Source organism: Cebidichthys violaceus, unplaced genomic scaffold, assembly GCF_023349555.1.
Source record: "Cebidichthys violaceus isolate CVI_PGR_0920_01 unplaced genomic scaffold, fCebVio1.0.p SCAF_86, whole genome shotgun sequence".
Classification (NCBI taxonomy): Eukaryota; Metazoa; Chordata; class Actinopteri; order Perciformes; family Stichaeidae; genus Cebidichthys; species Cebidichthys violaceus.
The window spans coordinates 421,022-445,889 of NW_027176971.1; the positions used below are offsets into that span (position 1 = coordinate 421,022).

The following is a 24,868-nucleotide window of genomic DNA, read 5'->3' on the forward strand; positions in this document are numbered from 1 at the left end:
ATTACTGCACGCGGCCTCCTGCAGGTTCTGAGACACCACCAGGCTGCACCTCCCAGTCCCTCTCAATAGTAATGATAATAATAATAAAGAAAGATGGCACACTTCCCAACAACAGTGACACCGCCACACAATCCAACTCTTACAGTGTCCTCCGCACTGGAGCCGCTGTTTACGCAAAGAGGGGGGAGGTACGTCACCCCCCCCCCCCCCCCCGCCTCCCCACCAGTGATTAATGATACATCACCACCCAAAGATTAATCATGGAAAATTAAAGAAGAAAAGAATCTTGGAGGTACTCATGAGAACTGCAGCGGTGGCTCGATCAGGTGGGGCTCGGGATGGAGGAGGAGGAGGGGGGGGGGGGGGGGGGGGGGGGGGGGGGGGGGGGGGGGGGGGGGGGGGGGGGGGGGTTGGTAAACGAATTAGCTTCATCGAATCTTTTTAGATGCAAATATTTTGTTATCTCCACTTTTGCTGCAGTGTTTTTCGGTGTTTATGATTAATTATCTCTTCTTGTGAAAATAAATCATGCGAAATTAGGATCTCGCTGACTCCACCGGCGTAAGCAGAGATGGCAGGTCGATGCTGTTAATTTCAGGTTGAAATTGACACACTAATTATAGTGCAGAGTGCTGCTGGAACACTAGCAGGCAAGATTATACCTCTGTGCTTCTATTCTTTTTTTTTTTTTTTTTATCAGATCCCCCTCCCCCCTCCCCCCCTCCCCCCTTATATTTTACCAATTAAAAATCGTAAAGGCATTTCATTGCCCCGGGATATATATAAAAAAAAAAAAAAACCAGCCTCTCTCCTAACATGGCCATCACTTTCCCCCATCAGATTCATTGTGATGTATTAGATGCAATAAATTATCCCATGTAACAAAACATGGCGAGCTGAAAGGCTGATAATCTGCAGAGGGGAGATAAGGATTCATTATTCCAAATCATTATGAATCCAGCGTTGGCTGTGACTTCTTTCTTAATCAGCTTCTGTGATCCTGGATACGTGAAGGGAGCAGATAAGAGCAGAGTCGTTTATAATTCTCCCCACCTCGGCCTAATAATTTTAAAATAAAATCGCAGGGAGAAGCCGCCGTGAAAAACACACACACACACACACACACACACACACACACACACACACACACACACACACACACACACACACACACACACACACACACACACACACACACGCACACATTGGCTTAACGTTTGGAGGGTGCACAGGACGAGAATAATAAAACACATTGAGGGAAAATAAATAAGTAAATAGATAATACGTGGCCCATACATTTTTGGAGGTGTTTTGTCTCAAATTAAGGTCATCTTATTCGACATTTACAGCGGAGAATCGTGTAGGCAGGGAGGGGAAAGAAAGAGGAGGGGGGGGGGGGGGGGGGGGGGGGGGGGGGAGAGATATATGCTGCAGCGTTTATTTCACATTTGGAGTGGAAGTGTCTAATAAAATTTAGGCTGCACCGGGAGGCTATAAAAGCGGGTGACCGCGAATGATTTACTCCGTTTATGCACTACAGCGGGGCAGAAAAGCCACGGTGCAGTGTTGGGGTGTGTGTGTGTGTGTGGGGGGGGGGGGGGGGTAATGCTCCGCTGGATGTCGTGCAGCTGCTCGGTTTGAAACTGCTAAAATTAACTCTTAAAAAAGAAAGGAAGAGGGGAGCTGCATGCGACTAAAAATGCTGCTGCATTTAATCAGAACACAGAGGTGACGTTATGACTCCTCGCGCTATCTGCCGGCGGGATTATCAGCTGTGGTAGAATAAAGGCCATGCAGCGTGCGGGGCTGCTTGTTGTTGTTGTTGTTGTTGTGGCCCAGCGTACCGGAGGGTTTGTTTGCTCATAGCTGTTGTCACGCGGAGCTCGCCGTCAAATTCTACATTAATCACGCGATTTTTTTTTTTTTTAGGGCGGTGGGTGCACGCGGGAGGAGAGGAGCGTGACTTTTTTTTTTGGACCATCGCGCTCGCGCTCCCGATATATATATATATATATATATATATATATATATATATATATATATATATATATATATATATATATATATTCGGGATGCGCCAACAACAAAAAAACCCGGGAGAGGACTGAGCCGCTGATGTGATACAGTGTGGACGGGTAACGGAAAAGGTAAACCCGAATCCGTTTACAGTCTCCATTTACAGTTAATTAAGGATCCACTCCACAGAATCTGCACCCCTCCTCTCCCAAAAATAAATAAATAAAGCACGTCATTTTATATCCGCTCCCTTTCAAATCCCAAAATGATCTTTCTCCTTTATTAAATTCTATCCCGACAGAACAACACCAAATTGATTCTCGTTATTTCCCCCTGATAATTAATCTTTTTATTTCACCTATAATATGCTTTAATTATCTGTGGCGTGAATATGGTTTGTTTTTATCCATTAGCTTGTATCAAAGCAATCAGGATGCGCGTTTATCACTTATTAACTTCACCTTTACATTCAAATGGGAGAGCCAATAATTCCCCCCAAAATAGGCATTTTATTTACGTCAAAAGGGAGATTAATAAATTATTGCTATCTGGATGTGTTATTTTCTAATTCTATTTAGATGTTGAAAATACTAATTCCCATAAATGGAAAGCTCCGCTTGCGTGGAAATATTGAATTATTCATTGGTTTAAAAAAAAAAAGAACAAAAAAAAAGGCACATTGGGCTACAGACGCATTTGTGAGTTTATAAAACGACGTTTGTTTTCATCAATTATCTCTAATTTATTACCTTAATTGAATTTGTTTTTCCTCAAAGATAGATTTGGGTGTGATCACTTTACGTTCTCCTTCGAAGAGTCAAGGCGCAACATGAGAGATACAAAGCCTGCAGCATCCTCTCCTCTCCTCTCCTCTCCTCAGTGCATTTCACAGAGAGAAGGATCGGATTTGCTTGGTGCTCCTTTTCAATGAACCATGGTGTCAATAATCAGGCTAGCAGGGCCTCTGTGTGCTCCGGGTTTAGGCGCATGTGGATGCATGTGTGTGCGGATAAAACAACGACAAAAAAAAAGAAGAAAAAAAAAAAGCTTCTGCCGTTTCAAGAACAACTGCCTAAAAAACCGCATTAGCAAAGGGAAAGATTTCAGACGTGTTTGCTTACACGTTGTTCAAATGGAGCTCGTAATTGCTGTGGAGTTTGGCGCGGATCTCCTGCTGTCGATGAGACACCAGCTCTATGGCTTCATCTGTGCTCTGTGGCGGAGGAGAGAGAAAAGCACAAAAGGAGGTGCAACATCGTGTGTGTCACGGAGAGACTGAAATATCCCCAAAAAGCACAAAGTGTACAGGCTCCATTCTTATTAGTTGGCTTTATAGATAATACACCTACACGACATGCTGGATGCTTGTAAATATGGCCTCAATTTGCACCATTAAAACTTTTTCCCCCTATATGTAACCACGTAAATATGTATTTTCTGCCCTATATATAGATATATATATCTATATATAGATATATATATCTATATATAGATATATATATCTATATATAGATATATATATATACTGCTCATTGACACCTGATAAATTGGCATTTATATTTGGCTTGTAGCAGTGGGCGTCACCTGGTCAGGTGTCTTTACCTCTATTTAAATATTATAACAAAAACAAAAAGCAAAGCAGCAAAAACAATACTAGTAATATATTGGGAGCATTTAATGTAAAAGAAATATTTAAATACATCTCTGCTTGATTAAAATGTCATATTGTACGAGTATAATTGGCTTCTATTGCTTTTTAATTGGCGTCTATTCCTCTAACCTGTGACGCTTTCACGACCCGGAAGAGGACGCGTGCACTGTACAGTGAGTATACGGTAAAGAGGCCGCCTTTGGTTGGCCCGTATGCGCGTGCAGCCTGCCCGGTATAGCCTATCGTGCGCGCGTGTCTCTTCCTCGCGGTGTCTTATATATTGATGATGTGACACTGGGACCGAGGGCGCGCGCACCAACACCGCTACCGCTACAACACCGCCACCACCAACGTGAGAGCGCGTGTGTTTGTTCTCTCCTTCCCCATCCGACTCTCTCTCTCTCTCTCCTCTCTCTCTCTCTCTCTCTCTCTCTCTCTCTAAATGCCATCGGCGCTTCCATCTCTATGTCACTCTTTCTTTCACATCTGCAGAGAGGAGAAAAAAAAAGAGAGCGTCCACCTCGTCCGGCGTCCACTATACAGGGTCAGTAAATATTTAGATTTGCTCTGCATCCCACGCGCTCCGTCCATCGGCTGCCTCTGTCCTCTTTTCCTGTCTGTGTAACGAGGGCTCGCCGCTCCTCTGTGAATGATGGGAAACTTTTGTGACCGGCTGGAGCACGCTGTAGCTGACGTGGAAAATAAATGATGTAAAAACGAAAATAAAATAATTTGCAGAGAGGAAGCTGCCGGTTATTTCCGCGCACTTGCTGAGGCCAAAATAGATAAATAAAAAGGGGGGGGGGGGGGGGGGGGGGGACTGTGGTGTCGATAAATGGCTACAATATCCACAACGTCCGCCATTGTTGCCTTTTTAACGTCGCTGCTTGCTGTTAGACCTGAACGTGCCCGTTATTTATTTCACCTGCGACGGTTCGCCGTCTCCACCTCCAACGCGCGTGTCATGTCAGGGTTTTGTTGAACTGTATTTTCCTCATATATTTAGCTAACCCACTTCAAAAGCGCCCCACCGCCACCAAATATAAGCGCTAGATGAGGGTTTTTAACGACCTATTACACCGCTCAGGTTGGCGGAATTGCAGGCGGAATCCCACACGAGCCGTGAAATTGATCTGATTACCTTGCCGGCGGGTCATAATAAAAAAAAAGAAAAAAAAAAGGAGTCGGGTTTGCTGAGGCTGCGTTTCCTTCCCGTTTATTAGTTACCTCCATCTCGTGTTTGGTCGATACGTCTTGATATGGCGGAGAAAGAGAGAGAGGGAGGGAAGAGAGGAGAGAGAGAGAGAGAGAGAGAGAGAGAGAGAGAGAGAGAGAGAATGAATAGAATGCCAAATAAGGGCATCACACGCGCACTTCAAGGGCCAAGAGCTCCAACGGTTATTTGCATGGATGCAGCTTTGCGCACCTTTGTATTGATTCCCCCCAAAAAACAGCTATAATTTCTTCCTGTTTGTTTCTCGTTTGGAAACGGGTCACTTGTGTTAGATTTAATGTTGTGATGTTATTAAACTAGTAATATATTACAACAACACACCATCGGCCTTGCGCGTGGACAAAGAGGGGCAGCAGGTACATTTGATTTTTTTTTGGGGGGGGGGGGGGGTTATTATGAGAGGCTTCACAATTGTGGGTGATTTCTGAGCTCTGATTTAATTTCAGTCCATTTAATAACCTGCCGTGTTTACAGCAGAATTAACAAATGAGCTGAATTTATGAATGACTTTGTTTCTGTCGAGGATCCAGAGGCTAAGAGGTGAAAAGGCCCCGTACGCTAAATGAAAGATTACATCAGTGCGTCTGGCGCGAGGCGATATAGACACTGATAAGCATCGCGAGTCAGTCTATTGGCAGACCGTTTTGTTTTTGAATGACACAAAATACGAACTGTAACTTCTTCTTTTTACACTCGAAGAAAAGGGAGATTCGTCCTGCAGCCTGTATGCTTCTCATTTTAATCATTCTAGGAAATCCACTTCGGGTTTCACGCGCTCGACGAGCAGAATTTGACGCCCTCGTTTTGTTCTAAGAAGCCGAGTTGGTTCACATGCTGACTGAATAACAGCAGCAGCTTTTTCTTGAAAAGACTTTAGAAAGGTGACAAATGACTCACGGGAGTCAGAACTGCAACATAAAGGTTCGTTAACCTGGTTTCAAAATGTGTATAAAAGAGCATTTAACCAGTAATATACATATATATATATATATATATATATATATATATATATATATATATATATATATATATATATATATATATATATATGTATCACTATTATGACTCGCGCCTGTTTTAATCAGTGACTGGACATCTTCATTGTTGTGCAGCGTTACACTCGTTTTATTCTTTATTTAATTCTTTAGATATAAATCCTTTTCAGTTGTATTTTCGACATTTCATTTATTTTTATTTTTACTTTGTTATCAAGATGAAAGGCGTATTATATAATAAGCCACTATAGCCGCTATAGTGGCTTATTATTTGGACAGTTTTAAATTAAAATGGCACCCAGATAACAAAGCTTTTGATGCCTTAGCAACACACACACACACACACACACACACACACACACACACACACACACACACACACACACACACACATTTAATTATTAATGTTGTAAAATTGTTTCTACTGTCTCTGCTCTTGTTTCTAAAAAGCATTTACATGTGCTGCTATTTAAAAAATAAATATAACAAAACGTTTATTTTATTTTTGTATTATCTCATTTGTTTAGGAGTAGTAGTAGTAGTAGTAGTAGTAGAAGTAGAAGTAGTAGTAGTAGTAGACGTAGAAGTAGTAGTAGTAGTAGTAGTAGAAGTAGTAGTAGTAGTAGTAGTAGAAGTAGTAGTAGTAGGCTGGTGGTGTTTTATTACTATTATAATGTATTATTGTTGTGTGATTTTAATCTCCCTGACCTCTGATTCATCAGCTGACGGAAGGAAATTATTATTTATGAGGAAAAACAATGATTGTAATTGCTGATGAGGTCACACAGGAAGATGGGGGGTGGGGGGGACAAAGTAAACACACACACACACACACACACACACACACACACACACACACACACACACACACACACACACACACACACACACACACAGACGTTATCTAAAACATTTCATCCTCCACACTGGCAATGGAATAATCCGCTCGTGTCTTAAATTCTCAGCCTCGACGTAGAGAAAGAAACTGTGCCATGTCTTGATTTTAATCAGAGCCGTCTGACATAATCACATATCTCTGTCATCAGAAGCCGAGCTGGCCCCTCGCCGGCTTTTGTGAATCAACCTTTTACGCACAACAAACGCTGCTATTTGTAGGCCATTAACTTTAAAAAAGAATAGAGCGACGCAGGGGGCTCGTTCTCGACACAGTGGCGGAGGAAAAGGGGAAGTGAAGCCACTATTTCTCCCTCCGTGAAGACAGGGTTTGTTTTTTTTGGGGGGGATTATAAATGACAACTTTCTTTTTCTTTTAAGAGAGCCACGTCTTATTCCGGTGCTGAATAAGCTCCAGCGTTATTGACACCGAGGCTTGGGAACCAAGTCATGGGATGGCTTCCATGTCCCGTTCTCTAAGCTTGGATACATCCAGTCAAGAGACAAAAAAGAAATACAAAAAAAAAAAAAAAAAAAAACACATAATCGGGATTTTAGACTACATCCACCGTCATGTGTTTCCTCTGAGCACCTATAACGGGCACTTTGTGGATAATGGCTGCGCGAGACTTTTCAAGAGGATAATTACACGAGTCCGCTGACAGCTTGACAATGGAAGCTACAGCAGTTTGCGTCCAAGTTCAGTCTCAGGTTTTTTCCTGAGTGCGGAACGCCCCCCCCCCCTTCCTCCTTCTCTCTCTCCAGGTAGGTCTATCCTGGAGAAGAGAAAATAACGACGCTTTGCCAAGTCTCGCTCAGCCTGTGCTCCCACGCGCCCGGCTGAGAACAGCCTCGATATCAAAAGAAAGGGGGGGGGGGGGGGGTACATTGGGAATTAATCGAATAAAACACAAACTGGAGTCGTCACCTGAGCGCGCGGCCTTGAGTCTAAAATGATTAAAATACAATCTTTACTATTTGTATGCGTGTTGGCGCGGAGGCATTAAACCCGCACATTGAACCGACCCTACCTGCTGTTTCCGTCACAGGATACCGCTGCTGCTGATACCTACGTGGTGCAAGGGCGTGCGCGCTCCCGCTGCCTGTATACCCCACTGGCGCGCCGCGGAGGGGGTTCATTTCCTGACTTTTTTTTTTTTTTTCACACCGCGGTGACGTCACATCCAGTGGCGTCGCCGCGGCTGCCCCCATCATACACACACACACACACACACACACACACACACACACACACACACACACACACACACACACACACACACACACACACACTCTACTATCACACACTGCCAATCTGAGAGAATATGGAGAAGCCACACTGGACCTTTCAGACATAGAATACTTCCCCGAGGAGAAGCTCACTTTCTGCCGCGCGATGGAGTGAACACCGCGTGACACTGAACATAGAGGAATCCCTTTTCTGAATTAGAGAGGGGGGGGGGGGTTCTTTAAATGATCTGCTCAACTTAAAGGAGAAAAAAAAGATGAGAAAAAGGAGTCTGGGTGAATCACTCCCTGCGCGCGCTATCGTGTTACATGTAATGCACTGTTTTGAATAAATAATGACATGAGCCATTGCTGCTCGTCAGTCTGAGAGGAGGTTATTGCACAGATATTGGTGAGTTAACTGACAGACAGTAAAGGCCTACATTAGGTTTATTTTTATTTTTATTATTATTATTATTTTTTTAAAGGAGGCTCAGTCTCTCTGGCGTCCTTGTCCGCGCGCCCGCTTCACGGTGAGGAGATCGGCTAAACTCGGATCTGCCATTAGAATAATGCGCCTGTCACCGCGAGAGGACGCACTGTCACAAATTTTAAGAGCGTAGAAACGTCCCGCAACCTGCCATTGGCCCGGAGCAACAGGCTCTGCTGCAGCCGCTCTTCTCTCTCTCTCTCTACGGCAGACTTTAAGGGCCAAAAATCATTAATATTTTTATTGCTTTTATTCTGATTTATTGGCCCAGATGCTTTTTATGAGGGGTGGATGTTTAATTGTATTTTTTTTCCATGCATAACTTGGGCGTAAAGTTTTATGAGGCCTAAGTAAAAACAATTATCTCCATTTTAATAATATAGATACATATATCTATATATTGGCAAGGTCATTGAAAAAATAAAGAAATCTTGCAGCACTTCTGCATCCCTCCTGGCTCACGTTATATTCAATTAGGACAGGCCCCTCCCCTTAACTGATGACACTGACAGACCCTCCTTAAGTTGCGTCGCGCCACAGCTGTCTGCAAGCATTGAGCTGCCTGGCGCCATCCTGAAAGAATGCCTTCACTGTAAAAAAAAAAAAAAAAAGAGAGAGAGAGAGAGAGAGAGAGAGAGAGAGAGAGAGAGAGAAAGGGGGGGAGAGAGATAGAGAGAGAGAGGTAAAGCAAGGTTGAGCGAGCAGCAGCCACACAGACGAGAGCGAGGGAGAGAGAGAGAGAGAGAGAGAGAGAGAGAGAGAGAGAGAGCGGAGCGGAGCGGAGTTAATGGAGAGGGCTACAACTGCGCACAAACAGAGATTTGATCAGTGACTTTAACTCGCTGGTGCTGGTCAGTGTGCAGTGAAGCCGCCCGCTGCAAACGAGCCCTGCTCCCGCACAGAAACCCTGCATACTTGTTGAGTCGGGCTGAAACACTGACATTGTGTTTTTTTTTTGTTTTGTTTTCCGTAAGAGGAAGAAGTTCAGGAACTCTGTTCGTGGGACTGGATTCCATTTTGGACGTATTTATATGACAAACACCTTTTGTTGCATTTGCAATGTGGGGTATGTTTCGTGTTTAAATATATCTTTTTGTTGTTGTTGTTAAAAAACAAAACTCGGGTGAATTTATTTAAGTCTGTTTTATTCGTGCTGCAGGTGAACAATTTGGAGAAAATAAGACAATTAAATTCTCCTCTCTGTCTCCAGGTGATCGGAAGCAAGCGCGGAACCTGTGGATTTAACCCCCCCAAGAAAAGAAACACGGATTTAGAAACACGGATTTGGGACTGATTCTTTCTTATCTTGACTTGTACCAGTTTGCTTCGCCGCGCATGAACATTTACTAAAGAGAGAGAGAGAGAGAAAAAAAAAGGAGAAGAATTAAAAAGCAAAGCGATGGAAGTAAGTGCGGACCAGCCACGATGGATGAGCCATCATCCCGCGGTGTTGAACGAGCAGCATCCCGGCTCACATCACCCGGGCCTCGGCCACTCATACATGGACCCTTCGCAGTATCAGCTCGCTGACGATGTGGATGTACTGTTTAATATCGACGCACAGGGGAACCACGTCTCTCCGTACTATGGAAACTCTGTCCGAGCCGTCCAGAGGTACCCTCCTCCTCCACACAGTAAGTAAACGGCCTCTTTAGGCCTTTTATTTAATAATGTGCACATTATCCGGGTTGGATCCCTGTGCGTAATGGACTCCCCTCCCCGCAGCAGATACTCAATTACTGTCACTGCGTTTGGAATTATTTGTATTATCTGACTGGGTTCCAGACCGGGTTTCGGTTTTGGCCTGAGCTGACTTCGTCTTAAAAAACCCGAGAGCGTAAAGTGTCGTGGAACCACGCCGTGAATACGGATGCTTTACCTCCAGTGTGTCTTTGGTTTCTGTCCTCCGCTTGTGTGACATTGTGAACTTCACAAACACGAACACAAATACTACATTCAGCTGTCAGACGTGTTTCAAATAGCTCGTGCGTAATTTGTTTTGTTTTTTCTCTCCCCCAAAACAAAATGGATTTTTGACTTAAACAAATAGACGTGTTGGCACAGACGTATTGAAAGAAAAGAGAATATTTTGGGAACGTTCGGTAGCATGTTTTCACTTCTGAGCGCGTGCCACAATATTTATCTTCATCATAATGTGCCATTCACAGGCACCTAGTCATTTGTGGAGTTCCCTTTATTGTAGACTTTAACTTCCTCAGCCGTCAATCACGACGCTGTTTGTACTGAGGCTTTCTGCCTCACAAGTATTCAGTCGCATCAAGGCCTGTTTAGTGGAAAAGGCAAAACAAAAAAAAAAAGGGGCAGACTCGTGCACGTGCGTGGCCACACGAAACTCGTTTTCTCGGCATGAGAGATGATCAGATGATTTCCAGACGGCGGCAGAATCTCGATGGAAAGTATTTTTTTTTTTTGAAAGAGCAGCTGGTGGCAAATTAAATCGCCGTGTTGCATGTGAATAATAAAATGTAACGGGGTTTGATGAATCAGTGCGTAAATGTGTGCTCATGTTTCATCTGGGTGTGTGTTCAGGCCTACAGCTACTGGCAGTGTTTTTATGGTGGCTGCGGACTGAGGTCAGGTTGTTGATGGTTTCTTGTGTTTCTGTGCTGCCCCAGGTAGCCAGGTGTGCCGTCCCTCGTTACTGCACGGCTCTCTGCCCTGGCTGGAGGGGAGCAAAGGCATCGCCCCGCACCACAGCACTTCTCCCTGGAACCTGAGCCCCTTCCCCAAGAACCCCCTGCACCACGGCTCCCCGACCAGCCTGTCCGTCTACCCCCCGGCCTCCTCCTCCTCCCTGTCCACCGGTCACTCCAGTCCGCACCTCTTCACGTTTCCCCCGACCCCGCCGAAAGACGTGTCCCCGGACCCGGGCATATCCACCCCAGGGACCAGCTCCGGGCGGCACGAGGATAAAGAGTGCATAAAGTACCAGGTGACCCTGGCCGAGAGTATGAAACTGGAGTCGGCTCACAGCCGGAGCGTGGCATCAATCGGAGCAGGGTCATCCTCTGCCCACCACCACCCCATCGCCACATACCCATCCTATGTCCCCGAATACGGCCCAGGCCTCTTCCCACCAAGTAGCCTGATAGGTGGGTCATCTTCTAGTTATGGTTCCAAAACAAGACCAAAAGCAAGGTCCTGTTCAGGTAGGCTGCGCTTTATTACATTCCCTTTTGATCTAACATTATTCCCCAGATTTGCAGCCTTAATGATCAGCCATGTTTAATCTCATACTAAAAAAAAAAAAAATGCCCATAAGCAGCTCATTCATCCCTCTCATGAACAAGGCCATACAGGTCGACCTGTACTCTAAACAGGCGCATGAAAAATGCCTCAAAGCTCTTTCTTTCATCGTCTGATAATAATTATAGATATAATATTAAAACATATTTAAAAAAATAACAACATTATTTAAAGATATTAATACACAATAATAACAATAATAAAAATATGAATCGACTTTAAATTAAACATTAAAATAAATATATTTATTTATAAACAAATTAAATACAATGAGTACAAAATAGAAGAATACAATTTAAAACCATTTAATTCTCAGACGTATAAATATTTTCCCTCAACAAAATAAAATCCTCAACAGAGTTCAGAGTTGAAAGCTTTAGATTAATTTAGGTCGTTTTTTCTCCTCTTCTACTAACACACACACACACACACACACACACACACACACACACACACACACACACACACACACACACACACACACACACAGAGAGACAGAGGGGAAGCCAGCTCTCTGGGCTGTGTCGCCCCGTTTATATGTTTAAGATAATCCCATTACTGTCAGACCAGTGCGCGCCACAGTTGCATTGTTTACCCAGCGGTAGAGCACCGGATGCTGCTCGTTCATTCACAGGGAAAAGAGCGGGCGAGCCGTCGCCGTGGCAGAGTGCACGAACCGCCGAGGGAGGGGAGGGAAAGAGGGAGAGAGCGAGAGAGAGAGAGTGTGGGGAGACATTTTCTAAATTGTGAGCGGGGGGGTAATTATTTTAAAGGTTGCTGAAAAGCAGTTTTTCTTGTAATGACATTAATATCAGCGGCTATAGAAAACAGTGGATTAGTTGATGCATATCATCGGGATTATTCAACATCACACACTTAATGCAAATAAAGATTTTTAATTCGAGGATAATGTGAGATAATATGCGTTTTAAGATATTTCCCGATCTGATGAGTATTACCCGTTTTTCACGAGGTTACCAACGCGCAGTGCGCGTGGTGTAAACTTCATTTCTCTGGAAACCTAAACGCACCGCGTGCAACACACAGAATCTGCATCGTGGAGGCCTGTTTGATTCCAGCAACAGAAAAGACAGGTTTTTTGAAAGACACACACACACACGCACGCACGCACGCACGCGCGTCCAGGACACTTCATGTCTGTCGCGTCAAAACGCGGCGCAACCCGGACTGATGCATCTCTCTCTCTCTGTGTGTGTGTGTGTGAAGAAGTCAAGCTTTGTGTTTTTGCATCTCGCAGGAAAAAAAGGGGAAGTGCGGCTGCATGAAAATGCAAAATGCCCTCGGCGTTGCACAAAAACAAAAATCCCTGTGTGAGTCTCTGCTTTCAAATAATCCGACTGTGGCTGCAGTGCCCTTGTTTCAGTTTCAGGCCCGGTCATAATCAAACTGTTAGTGCGCGTCTCACCTGTCGGTGTCACTAGAGAAGAGCCAGTCAAACATGAACACCATCTCAATCGCCCCAAAACAAAGGACTCAGCCTGTTAAAAGACACAGCATACATACTGTTATTATTAATAATAATTATTATAATTCTTATTACAATGAGAAGGCCTGATCTATTAGATTTTTATTTTTATTTCTCAATGACCAAAATGCATTTAGCTTCGTCTGAGAATCCTCTCACAGGACACGTATAGCGTGAAGATTTTATGATATATTGAAATATAAAATCTACCTTATGGACCTTAACACAACTGCTGTGTTCACCACCAACACTTACCACGTGTGTGTTATGTGTGTGTGTGTGTGTGTGTGCGTGTGCGTGTGTCTGTGTGTTTTAAATAAAACATCTGCTGCAGTAGAAGTCATTTGCAATGTTACATTATTGTAATTGATGTTGATGCTTTTATTTCATGTTTTATAAGAAGAAGAAAAAATGCCACAAACTTTTCTGTTTTCAACATAATTTACATGCATCAACAATTATTTTTAACTGACCTGGGCACTGTCTCCATGTTCTGTGCGTGTGTGTGTGTGTGTGTGTGTGTGTGTGTGTGTGTGTGTGTGTGTGTGTGTGTGTGTGTGTGTGTGCGTGTGCTGGCTCTTGCAGAAGGTAGAGAGTGTGTGAACTGCGGGGCCACGTCAACTCCGCTGTGGAGGCGGGACGGTACGGGTCACTATCTGTGTAACGCCTGCGGACTCTATCACAAGATGAACGGGCAGAATCGCCCTCTCATCAAACCCAAGCGGCGGCTGGTACGTCTCCACCACATTTCTCTATTGATGACATTTCCGTCTCTCTCTCTGTTTTTCCCCTATCCAGGAAGAAGTAGGCCTATTAGCTGCAGGAAATTGACTCGACAAGTGCAGGTCTCTGTTTTCAGATACTACCATAGAAAAAAAAACTGCACCGTTTTTTTTTTTTTTTTTTTTTTTTTTTTAATAAATGCAATGACGATGCTATTTTTTATTTGCTAAAATTGTCATTGATTCACAGTATTCTGTTTAAACAATGGGCCTATATGTGTATTTTTGGAGATGCATTGCCTCCGTTAAAGAGTTGTGGCTGCAGGCCTGCATTCAAAAAACAACAACGCACAATGAGCTCCATCATATGAACATGATTTTGACATTCTAGTATTTAGGGTACATTTGTTGCAATTCTTACGATTGCTTCAGGTGGAGCTTTTTTTTTTGTTTGTTTGTTGCAGTTATTTTTAGGGAAAGCCCCTCTCGCGAGCTTCAGAGGAGTCCCCCCCACCCCCACCCCCCCCCCCCCTATGCCTTCTTATGAAAAAGAGAAAAATCTCTTGAGGCAAAGATGGCCGTGCAGTCCAGCTCTGGACCTCTTTCTCTCCTCCACCTCGCCTCTAATGTGAAAACCTGACTTCCCAGGAAAGGGCTGCCGGATATCTGAGCAGCGCAGATAAGTCGCTCTTAACAACACAGCCCGCTTCCCCAGTCAAAACATAGAGGGGCTGCGGAGTCCGAGCCGGGCCAGCACAGAGTCACGACTTGAGACTGTTTAGTGTTAGCGTCTCTCCTTAATAAAGCACGCGGGTCAGGTGGGTAATTGCCACGCAACATTTGACCTGGTCGTTATTTATTTACGGAGGGCAAAAATAATGTTATTTATAGGCGCAGACCAAAGACATCAGAGGAGGATTTGTGTAATAATTAATCACATCGACCAGCTGATATCTTGTCTGCTCATATTTAACGTTTTAATGTGCAGACAAGTTGGAAGTTATTTAAGGATTTTGTGAATTGGCGTAATCCCCCAAATAAATAAATCAAGAGGATGACATAATAAAATACAATGCAAGTAAATATCAGAAGCAGACATAAATCACATCATATATGGATTTAAAGAGGCTTATTCCTCCAATCTGATTGGTTATTCTCAGCACACAGCAGCAGCAGCAGCAGCAGCAGCAGGGGTTATTAGGCCACCACGTGTGTATAATTGGAAATCCCTCCCCGAGATAATGTAGTCCCTTTACGTTACGTGTGTCCTTTGCGGTCACCTGTCTATTGATTGTTTTTTTTTTTTAGAGATTATAACATCAATGTCAAGCCACTGCAGCGAGCTGGGCCGCGAGACAGGCAGCTAAATCCATGGGAAGACATGACTTTCACTGTGTGGTAGCCTGCAGCGGAGCTAAAAATATCCACCTTTTTTTTTTTCTTTTTCCATTATTATGCTTTTAATTGGCGTGCAATTATATGCTCATATGGTTCATTTCACTGCATGATGTGTTCATATTTTCTACCCACAATGTCCCGTGTTTGAATCTATATGTTCAGGCCTCTTCACTTCTATTGTTTAACGTCGCGAGGTCGACGTTTAAAACAAGCCCTCGTGGCACAAAGACGAACTTTAAGGGGAGGGGGGGGTGGGGGTTAATCAGATTTAATAGCTCTCCCATTTCAAGCCACTGCTCTTTATGTCTTCTGTAAATATTTATTCTGCAGGAGGTATGTGCTCTATTTTTAGCCTCGAGTGAAAGCAGCTCTGTTTTTGCTATTTCTGTCTTTATTTGAAACTATTTTTTTTTTTTAGCTTGCACTGAATGCAGAATATGAATTCCTATGGGTGGACATTAAGAGTGTATATGCACAGTCAGAATAAAGCCTTCATTGACCACCACGGGGTTTAAATAGCTTTACACAATGCACGTGAGTGAAAATAAAGAATGCTTTTTAATCTGCAATGAAAGAAAATACATACTTTCTTTATTGCGTTTATAGAGATGTAAGGCGCCATGTATACAGGGCTGCCGCGACACAAAGACACCCTAAAACACCACATTTACCTCGATGTATTTAACCTCCTATATCCGGAAGTTGCTGCATTTCCAAATAAAACGCCCAATTTCCATCTGCATCTCAGTGCTTTCTAAAAGAAATGTCACCCCTGAGTCTCGGCGCTCAACGTGTCAGAATAAAGCTGCTTGTTGATTGGGTCATTACGTGGTCATGTGACGTTCTTTGGCCTCTCTCTCTCTCCCTCCTTGTGTGTTGTGTCGCGCAGTCCGCGGCCAGGCGGGCGGGGACGTCGTGTGCAAACTGCCAGACGACAACGACGACGCTGTGGCGGAGAAACGCCAACGGGGACCCGGTGTGTAACGCCTGCGGCCTGTACTACAAACTGCACAATGTAAGTAATAAAGCTTCCATAGGAAGTCATACCGACAAGTCAGAGCGCGCACCGCCCCAGCTCCATCCTTACGTCTTTCTCATCACGTCCACCTTTCCCTCTTCCTCCTTCTCCTCCTCTTCCTCCTCCTCCTCCTCCTCCTCCTCCTCTTCCTCTGAATATTTGATCGGACTCGTCCCTGCAGAGACTTTCCGGGGCACGGCGATAACAAATACTGTAGAATTAATATGATTTATTGGCAGTAAGTGCAAATCTAAAATGTATAAGACCGAAGTGAACTAAGCCCGCAGCCGCCTTGCTTTAGAATATTAAAGAAGGGGGGGGGGGGGGGCTTAATTAAAATTCGATTAATTTCCAGGCCGATTTTTTTTTTTTCTTATTTCTAGCCTTTTGGTTCCACGCGCGCCAGGGAGTCCCCCCTCCCCCCCTCTGACCACCAATCCGCCTGATTCGTTTTGGGGTTTGGTTAGCGCCTCACCACATCATTTCACATCCTCAATCTGAAAACCCCAGGGACTCGTTTATCTATCTCTCTCTCTCTCTCTCTCTCTCTCTCTCTCTCTCTCTCTCTCTCTCTCTCTCTCTCTCTCTCGCTCTCTCTCTCTCTCGACGCTCTCTCTCTCTCTCTCTCTGCTCTCTCTCTCTCTCTCCCCCTCTCCTGTGCACAAAGCTGTCACTTTTAATCAAACAGCCATTGTGGCTGAAACTAATAATAATAAGAAGCAGGCTAACTGCTCTGAGGCCACATGTAGGTAATATTTTCACCTCTCAGACAACAGATAAAGGTTGTATACCCGCCCCGCTCTGCTGCCCCGCTTGTCACGCAAGCGCTCCCTGTTAAATCATTTTCCCATGTTACTTTTTGTCAGACAGCTATAGGCGCTGCAGAAACACATTCGGAAAGAAGGAGAAGAAGAAGAATAGTTCCCAGTCACATATTAGCATCTGAGCTGACCCCGACCCTCGCCGTAGATTGGGAGTTTATTTTTGGGTAAACCCGGACTTCTGTGTTGGGGCTCGCTCCCTTTGAAACAAATTCCACATTCTTCATGGGGAGTTCAGCGAAGTCCTCGCTCGCCTGTGTGTGTGTGTGTGTGTGTGTGTGTGTGTGCCGAAAAAACACCTGAGTTTAGATAAGACCCTTGTGAAAACAAAGAAGAAAAAAGTTGCCACAAACAGGAGGCCATGTTATCACCTATAAACACCAGACAGGCTATCTTTAGTAATCAGGGGTTTGAGTCACCGCGTGTGAAAAGATGTCTTTCTCATCTTCTTCGTGTCTGACTGAAGTGTTTGGCTTTGACACCTCTGCTCAGGAGTGGTGGTGGGGGGGGGGTGTTCTGGTGGTTAGCTGCTGGTGTTTGGGGAGAGAGGATGTGAGGGGCTCGCGCTGCGTAATTCTGCGGCGGTCATTGATTCAAACGTCTTGCGCTCGGCTCTTTGTTTGATGTGCCGGGGCGGTGGCGGCGGCGGCCTGGAGGGCCCGGGGCTTCTTCCCTCTTGCGAGACGGTAGACGTCTCAGCAATCAAAGAGCGCTGGGGGGGGGGCTGACCGGCTGTAGGCGGGCGTAGCGTGGCCTTCAGAGCTGGAAGCAAGGCAGAGAGAGTCACCCACATCTCAGAGAACAAAACCACAGATCTCTGCCCTCCACCGACCATCCGGGCCGCTCTGCTTTAAAGAGCCGGTGAAGAAAGTGGGCAACCGTCTCGAGACGGGAGGAGAACCTCCCGCTTCCCCCGAGATTAGGAAGCCGGTCGGCCTCGTCCACCTCTCTCCTCGTAATCCGGCCCGCGGCCCTGAATTCCATCATCCAGCTCTCGGCTAAACCTTCGCTGGAATATGGCAGCTGTGGCCCCGTTTTGGCCAGGAGACGGGCCACGCGGTCAAGGAGGAGGAGGAGGAGGAGGAGGAAGGTGGAGAGGAGGACTTGGCCGAGGCCGGCGGTCGTCGTGGCCATGTGTCTCTGTGGTCGACGTTAGCTGCCAGACCATTTCTCCGTCTCCGTTTCTGCACACAGTCTCTCTCTCTCTACATCTTCCCCGTTTTTCTCTCTGTCTCTCTGGCACGGTCGCAGCCTCAGATACAGTTCAGCTTAAATGAATCAACATTTAAATCCACCCTAACACACACACACACACACACACACACACACACACACACACACACACACACACACACACACGGAGTATGTAAACAATCATCGGTTTCAGGATGGGACAGTCAGATTTGCCCCGTAATGGGACTCCATTACATATCATTATGTCTCCCCAAAACCCCAGAATCTAAAGAGGAAACTAAAAGCTCAGATTGTGCCACATCTTCTGTCTTATTTTGAAACTCCCTTCACTTAAGGATTCTTTTTTTTTTTTTTTTTTTTGCATTATTGTGTTGCTTAATGTAAATGGAGCCACGAAGATTTCTATCCTGTGTGAACGCGAAGCCGCGCACACGTCACAACAAAATACTAATCTGCCATCTTCTCTGTCTCCTTTCGAGAGCAGATCAACCGACCTCTGACCATGAAGAAGGAAGGCATCCAGACCAGGAACAGGAAGATGTCCAGCAAGTCCAAGAAGAGCAAAAAGTCCCAAGACGGCATGGACGACTTCTCCAAGAGCCTGATGGACAAGAGCAGCTCCTTCAGCCCGGCCGCCCTGTCCCGCCACATGTCCTCATTCCCCCCCTTCTCGCACTCCGGCCACATGCTGAGCACCCCCACACCCATGCACCCCTCCTCCGGCCTCTCATTCGCCCCCCACCACCCTTCCAGTATGGTCACAGCCATGGGTTAGGCCTCCCCCGCGCAGCGCTCTCGCCCTCGGCCTCGCCGACCACCACCACCACCACCACCATCATCACCATCACCACCACCACGTCCCTCGGTACCTCTGCTTCCATATCCTAAAAGACAAATGAACTGCTCCTCGGTCCGACCCCAGCCCCCCTCCCCCCTTTTTGTCCCACCATCACCGAGCTGCGGCGCGAGATCAGCAGGCTTTTTCGGCTCCTTTGTCCTCAGTTGTATCTTATTTTTATAAAATCAAAGTGTACCTCTGCGATGTGAATGCTTTGCAGACCTGACCGTGGCACGCTGGCCTCCGGGGGGGGGGGGGGGGGGTTTAGCTTTCCCTCCAACCAGGGAGAGAAAGAATATTCTCTCCTCAAGCCGCCGCCGCCACATTGAGGCTGCCCTCCCAGCTGATCCACACGATAAGGAGCTCCATTTGTGTACAAAATGCCATTTTTTTTCTCCACACACGAACATCACAAGAACATTGAAAAAACTTTTACAACGACCTCACCCTAACCCCGCCTCTCTTCACTTTGCACCTGTGTAACAGGAAACAACCCCCGCCCCACACCCACACACACACACACACACACACACACACACACCCCCCCCCACACACACACACACACACACACACTCCCCTTCTTCTTCATCTTCTTCTTCCTCCCCTCGCTGGAGATGAGGAGAGCCAGACGTTGAATATATTTGTACAAATTGTATGAAATACAGTACATTTAATGAAGACTTTTTAATTTAGTGAGAAAAATAAAAAAGGAAACATGCCCATGGGCAGCTAACGACGAGAAGGGTACGAGTAGGAGAGACGAGGGAGGAGAGTCCCAGAGGAAAGGAAACAAGGGAGGAGGAGGTGAGGCGACGGGAGGGAGAGAGACTCTTGAGAAAGGGCAGGCCTCGGTTTTTCGCCTGCGTGAATTGTGTTGCATTAAGTTTGCAGAGAGTCTGCGGCTCCGGCTGAAATGACGTCTCTTCTTTTTTTGTTTTTACTTTTGGATGTGCTATAGGTCTCGGGCAATTGGTTTGTGTTGACGCGTGCACGTACACACACACACACACACACACACACGCACGCACGCACGCACACACAACATTTGTTCACCTGAAAGACTTTCTTCCTGCCCACAGATTATATGCATTGTGAAAAAAGTTCCTGTATTTGTTATTTGTATGTATAAATCAGAGTACCAAAAATACGAAATAAACAAAGACGTAGAATTATTTCTTTATGTTATGCAGACTGAATGGTTGTAAAAATTTAATAATAATCACTAGTGTAAAATATGACTGCTTTTTTGTTTCGTAATTTTTTTTTCCTCTTTGAAAATAATAAACTAGTTTAATCTCTGTTGACATGTTAGCACTGTGGTCGAGAGCCGTCTTTTCTGTCTCCTGCTGCTCCGTGTGATCTTTGACACATTGCCCTGCCCAAACCCACCCCAACCACAACCAGCAACACCCCGCCTTACATATATATATATATATATATATATATGTCATTTCTTTTTCTTTTTTTACCCAGCATTCACAGGAACACCTCGTACGGTCAGCTGAGCACAAACAGGAAGAGCAGAAATAAACAGAGCCAATGGAGGAACAAATCAAATGGCAGGGTCAGAGAGGCCAGGCCACACCGGCACCGCTGGCTGAAGGGGCTTTTGTCTCATCCTACCGACACATAAACACACACCGACCGACACACAGCGCACACACACACACACACACACACACACACACACACACACATCAAACACCTAGCATTCATTCATTTAGGTCGGCTCATCAGGAAACGGCATCATTTCTGTAATTTCCCTTTTGATTTAAGCTCGCTCACCGAGCTTCTTCTACACTTTAATCAATGAGATACACAAACCTGGTCAAATAGAATTTGTTAAGCAAGAATATGTATACGTCTCATCCTTAAAATGAACACAAAACTAGGAACAATTCTGTGAATGAATGAAGATATCGCTGAATGCATCACGTCTACTGCTGAGAAAAGATTCCGTTGGCAAAATAAGAGGAACTCCGTTGGTTTCGACTGCTGGATCGACCACAGAGTGTCTGGAGCTTCCTCCACCTCTACACTCCATGTAGAATATCTTTTCGTCGGGCAACCTGGAAGTTATCAGCTCGGCTCCGGATTCCCAAAGCCCACGGAACTCAATATAGTTCTGGGTTTTAAGACCGCGAACAAAAACTGAGCACAATGCAGCACAGTCCACATGTGACATGTAGCAGTGAGTGAGGGGGGGGGGGGGACTTCCTTTGTTTTTTTACAGATAATACACCATACTGCCATACAGGGTAATGCAGTTCAAAGGGCTTTACATGCGGCTGCTGTAATGATATAATTGAAAGATGAACAGCAAAACAACTGGTTGAAAGATAATAATACAAAGATAGATGATAAATAAATCCCACATGGGTCCTGCGCTTCTAAAGACAAAAAGAAAATAGGTTTAAAAAGCTGGTGAAACGAACACGGTGTAATGCATAACAGGTTAAAAACATAAAAAAGATGGAACTTGTTTCCATAGTGGACCTAAACAACAAAGACGGCTGCTGTGCAACCACATTTAAATAAAAGATCCACAACAAATCAGAAGTGAGCGCCGGTGATTGCAGTGTGACCGTGAGACTTCTGTAAATCGTTTCTTTTCAGCGGGTTTTTACCTGTGAAAGCCCGCTGAGCATCCCAAACAAAGACATTCAGCCTTTTATCCTAATGCTGGTGCACACTGTGGCGATTCATAACATCCAGATAAACGTCCCTGACGGGCTGCGGGAGTGAATACAGAGGCGCTTATATCAAGAAGAAGGAAAATACCCGCAGCGTTGTCGCGTCATTGGTTCGATTGAGGCACGGGTTCATCAGATGGGTTTCTTTATTTCTCCTTTAAAGTCGATCCTCGCGTTATTTGTCCCGGTAGCTGTTGTTGAAATGTGGCATGAAAAGCTCCACACGACTCAAACGGATCCCCCTAACCTACCGCTGTTGGGAACCACATTTCCAATATCGGAATATATTTGGACAAGCGGATTGCCAAAGCCGCCGGCTGCCGCAGAAAAAAGGGCCATGCAGAAGTTAGGTATTTGGCGTCATTTGTTTCTGAGCCGCTGTGACCAATCGGGAGATTTGCTCCTGTGTTTTAATAGTGAGGTCAAGGGGGCATGTGGAATGAGAATGTGTGTGTGTGTGTGTGTGTGTGTGTGTGTGTATGTGTACAGAGGGATTGAGGAGTGCTCTGCCCCGTTGTGGGACCCCATGGCCTCTGGCTGACCCTTCTTTCCCTCCTCTCTGGCGTTTGGCGGCGGACGTCTGCCAAGGGTGACTGGATGTGCTGCAACGGGCTCAGGTGAGGACGAATGCGGACCGACGAACTCTCCGTGATCTCTTCTCCTCTTTCCTCCATCATCGTCGTCACAAACCACTTACTTCTGTCTCTCTGTCTCTCTCTCTCTCTTCCTGCGTCTGCCTCTCGTCTTTCAGGTGAGGATGGTGACAGATTTGTGTGCGTAATCGGCTCGGAGGAATAGTCCATCTTCATCCAGTCACCGTCAGCAGAGGTCAGGTCAGATACGGGGTCATCGTGTCGGAGGACTTGTCACCCGAAATCGTCATTTTCACAAAGGGACACACATATTGAAATGACGTCTTTGAGTATGCATGAAGGTTTTCAAAGTAAAGACGGGAAGAAATCCTTTTCATCCACACAGATGATCAGCCTCACACCACAGGAAGTAGAATCTTGTTTGTACAGGATGGGTCGGTTCCCTCACACCTTTCTTTTACACCATTTCGTCTGTTGGTTTACAGGTTTACTCACTTGCTAACGTGCTTTATCTCGATTGTTTACTACTTGCAAAAAACGAAGAAATTGTCCAGCGCAAAGCCCCTGAAAAAACCTGAAACATGTCGTCTTCACACTCTTGTTTTTGTACTGAGCTAGGCTAACTGTTTCCCCTTGTTTCCAGTCTCTATGCTATGCTACGCTAACCAACAGACAACATCCAAGTCTCTGCGGGAAGATATAGTCTTTAAGGCTTAATTTAAGGGTATTTTATCCTCCACAGTGAGCTAACAGGGATCTTATTGGAGTCAGTGGTATCTTCAATCTCTTTCAATACCACGCAAGATACAATGTACTGTTTATTTAGCACCCTCCAAAAAATACTATAGGATTACTATAGTTCTTTTTGAAAGTAAATGGCTGTTGTCGCTCTGATCCCGTCCCTTTGTTTCCAAAGACCTGAAGCCTGAAACACGAGGGATGAGCCGCCGCGGCATTGTGGGAGTTCTCTCACTTGTTCGAGACCCCCTCGCCACTTTTGAAAAGAGCAGCCTCGCGTTGCATTGTCTCCTTAACAATCGTAAATTTGAACCATAATCTCCCGTCACAACATAGCAGATAAAAGATAATTATCTCTTTTACTGAGGTGCCCTGGGGCTTCTTGGACGGCCTAGCAGACAACGTGCCTAAACCCTCATCTCACACACACACACACACACGCGTGCACACACACGCACACACACACACGCACGCACGCACGCACGCACGCACACACACACACACACACACACACACACACACACACACACACACACACACACACACACACACACACACTCTCTCTCCCTCACAGACTAGCAACAGGCTTGGGAGCCTGCTGCTGATTAGAGATTCGTCAACAGATGAGTTTGAATGCTCAAAGTGTTTATGTGAATGAGTGCACATGAACAACCCGCATCCAAACCTGCTCTTGTGTCTCGGATTTCTTTCTGATTTATGCAACAAGGATTCAGAAACGGCTTTAACGGACAACTAGGAGTTATGGAGGGAGGGGGGGGGGGGCACAGAGTTCGCAGGTTCACTAAGTGAGGTGCAAATGACAGAACATGTCGGAGGGAATGAGTGACGACCTGAGAGGGCCGGGAGGAGTGTGAGGTGACGTGTTTTTAGGGAAGGGTTCAGGCACGGTGCGAAGGACTTGGGCTAAACAGAAGTGGAGCGAGGAATATTTCAGAGAATGGATGTTTGCATGAGTGACATAATGTCGTGCAAAGACAGTTATTTTCTGGAAGTGTACCGGAGCAGAAGTCAAATTACCTTGAGTTAAAGTAGACGAGATGATCCAAAAAAACACTCAAAATTAAAGTTCATCAGCGGAAGAGGAACGTTGCTGCGTGATTTCTCCTCTACAACAGAGAGACTTGAAATAGAGTTCTTTATTCAATAAAGCGGTTAAATAAACAATAGTACTTCAGTCAGAATATACTTCTGTTCCTGTTTCTTGATCGTCTATTTAGAAAACAATATTCAAGGAATAGCTCAAACCTTTTTAAGAAAGGCACCTATTTGCATTCGGATGAGTAGATCAACAGCAGTCTCACATCTGCGGCTCACTCATTAGAAATGTGCTGAATGTGGGTTTGAGGACAGAGGATGGACAGTTAGAAAAGCCTTATGAGGCAAATTTGGGATATTGAGCTATATGGATAAAATTGACTTGAAACTTGAAAAGGAGTGTATATCCAAAAAGTAACGCTCTAAGAAATAATGCATCAAGGAAGATATAAGGAAATAAAGTCACCTGTATTAAGTATCACCTCAAATTAAAGTGTGCAAATACAAAACGGTCCACTCGTTTACAACAATAAGAGC

At 45.2% G+C, this 24,868-nt stretch overlaps 1 protein-coding gene across 5 annotated transcripts; it reads left to right on the forward strand.

The window, feature by feature from the left end:
* The first annotated feature begins 9,785 nt into the window (after positions 1-9,785).
* On the forward strand, positions 9,786-20,562 carry gata3 (GATA binding protein 3). 5 transcript variants are annotated; one of them, XM_068702569.1, is made up of 6 exons: positions 9,786-10,141; positions 11,144-11,677; positions 13,846-13,902; positions 14,059-14,105; positions 16,270-16,395; positions 18,898-20,562. In XM_068702569.1, exons 1-6 carry the CDS (start codon positions 9,907-9,909, stop codon positions 19,186-19,188), a joined length of 1,290 nt encoding a protein of 429 aa, XP_068558670.1. In that variant the 5' UTR covers positions 9,786-9,906; the 3' UTR covers positions 19,189-20,562. The 5 variants fall into 5 exon arrangements, with proteins under 5 accessions (XP_068558670.1, XP_068558672.1, XP_068558669.1 ...); XM_068702571.1 differs by having other exon boundaries at positions 11,144-11,620; XM_068702568.1 differs by lacking the exon at positions 14,059-14,105 and having other exon boundaries at positions 13,846-13,991.
* Positions 20,563-24,868: the final 4,306 nt, after the last annotated feature.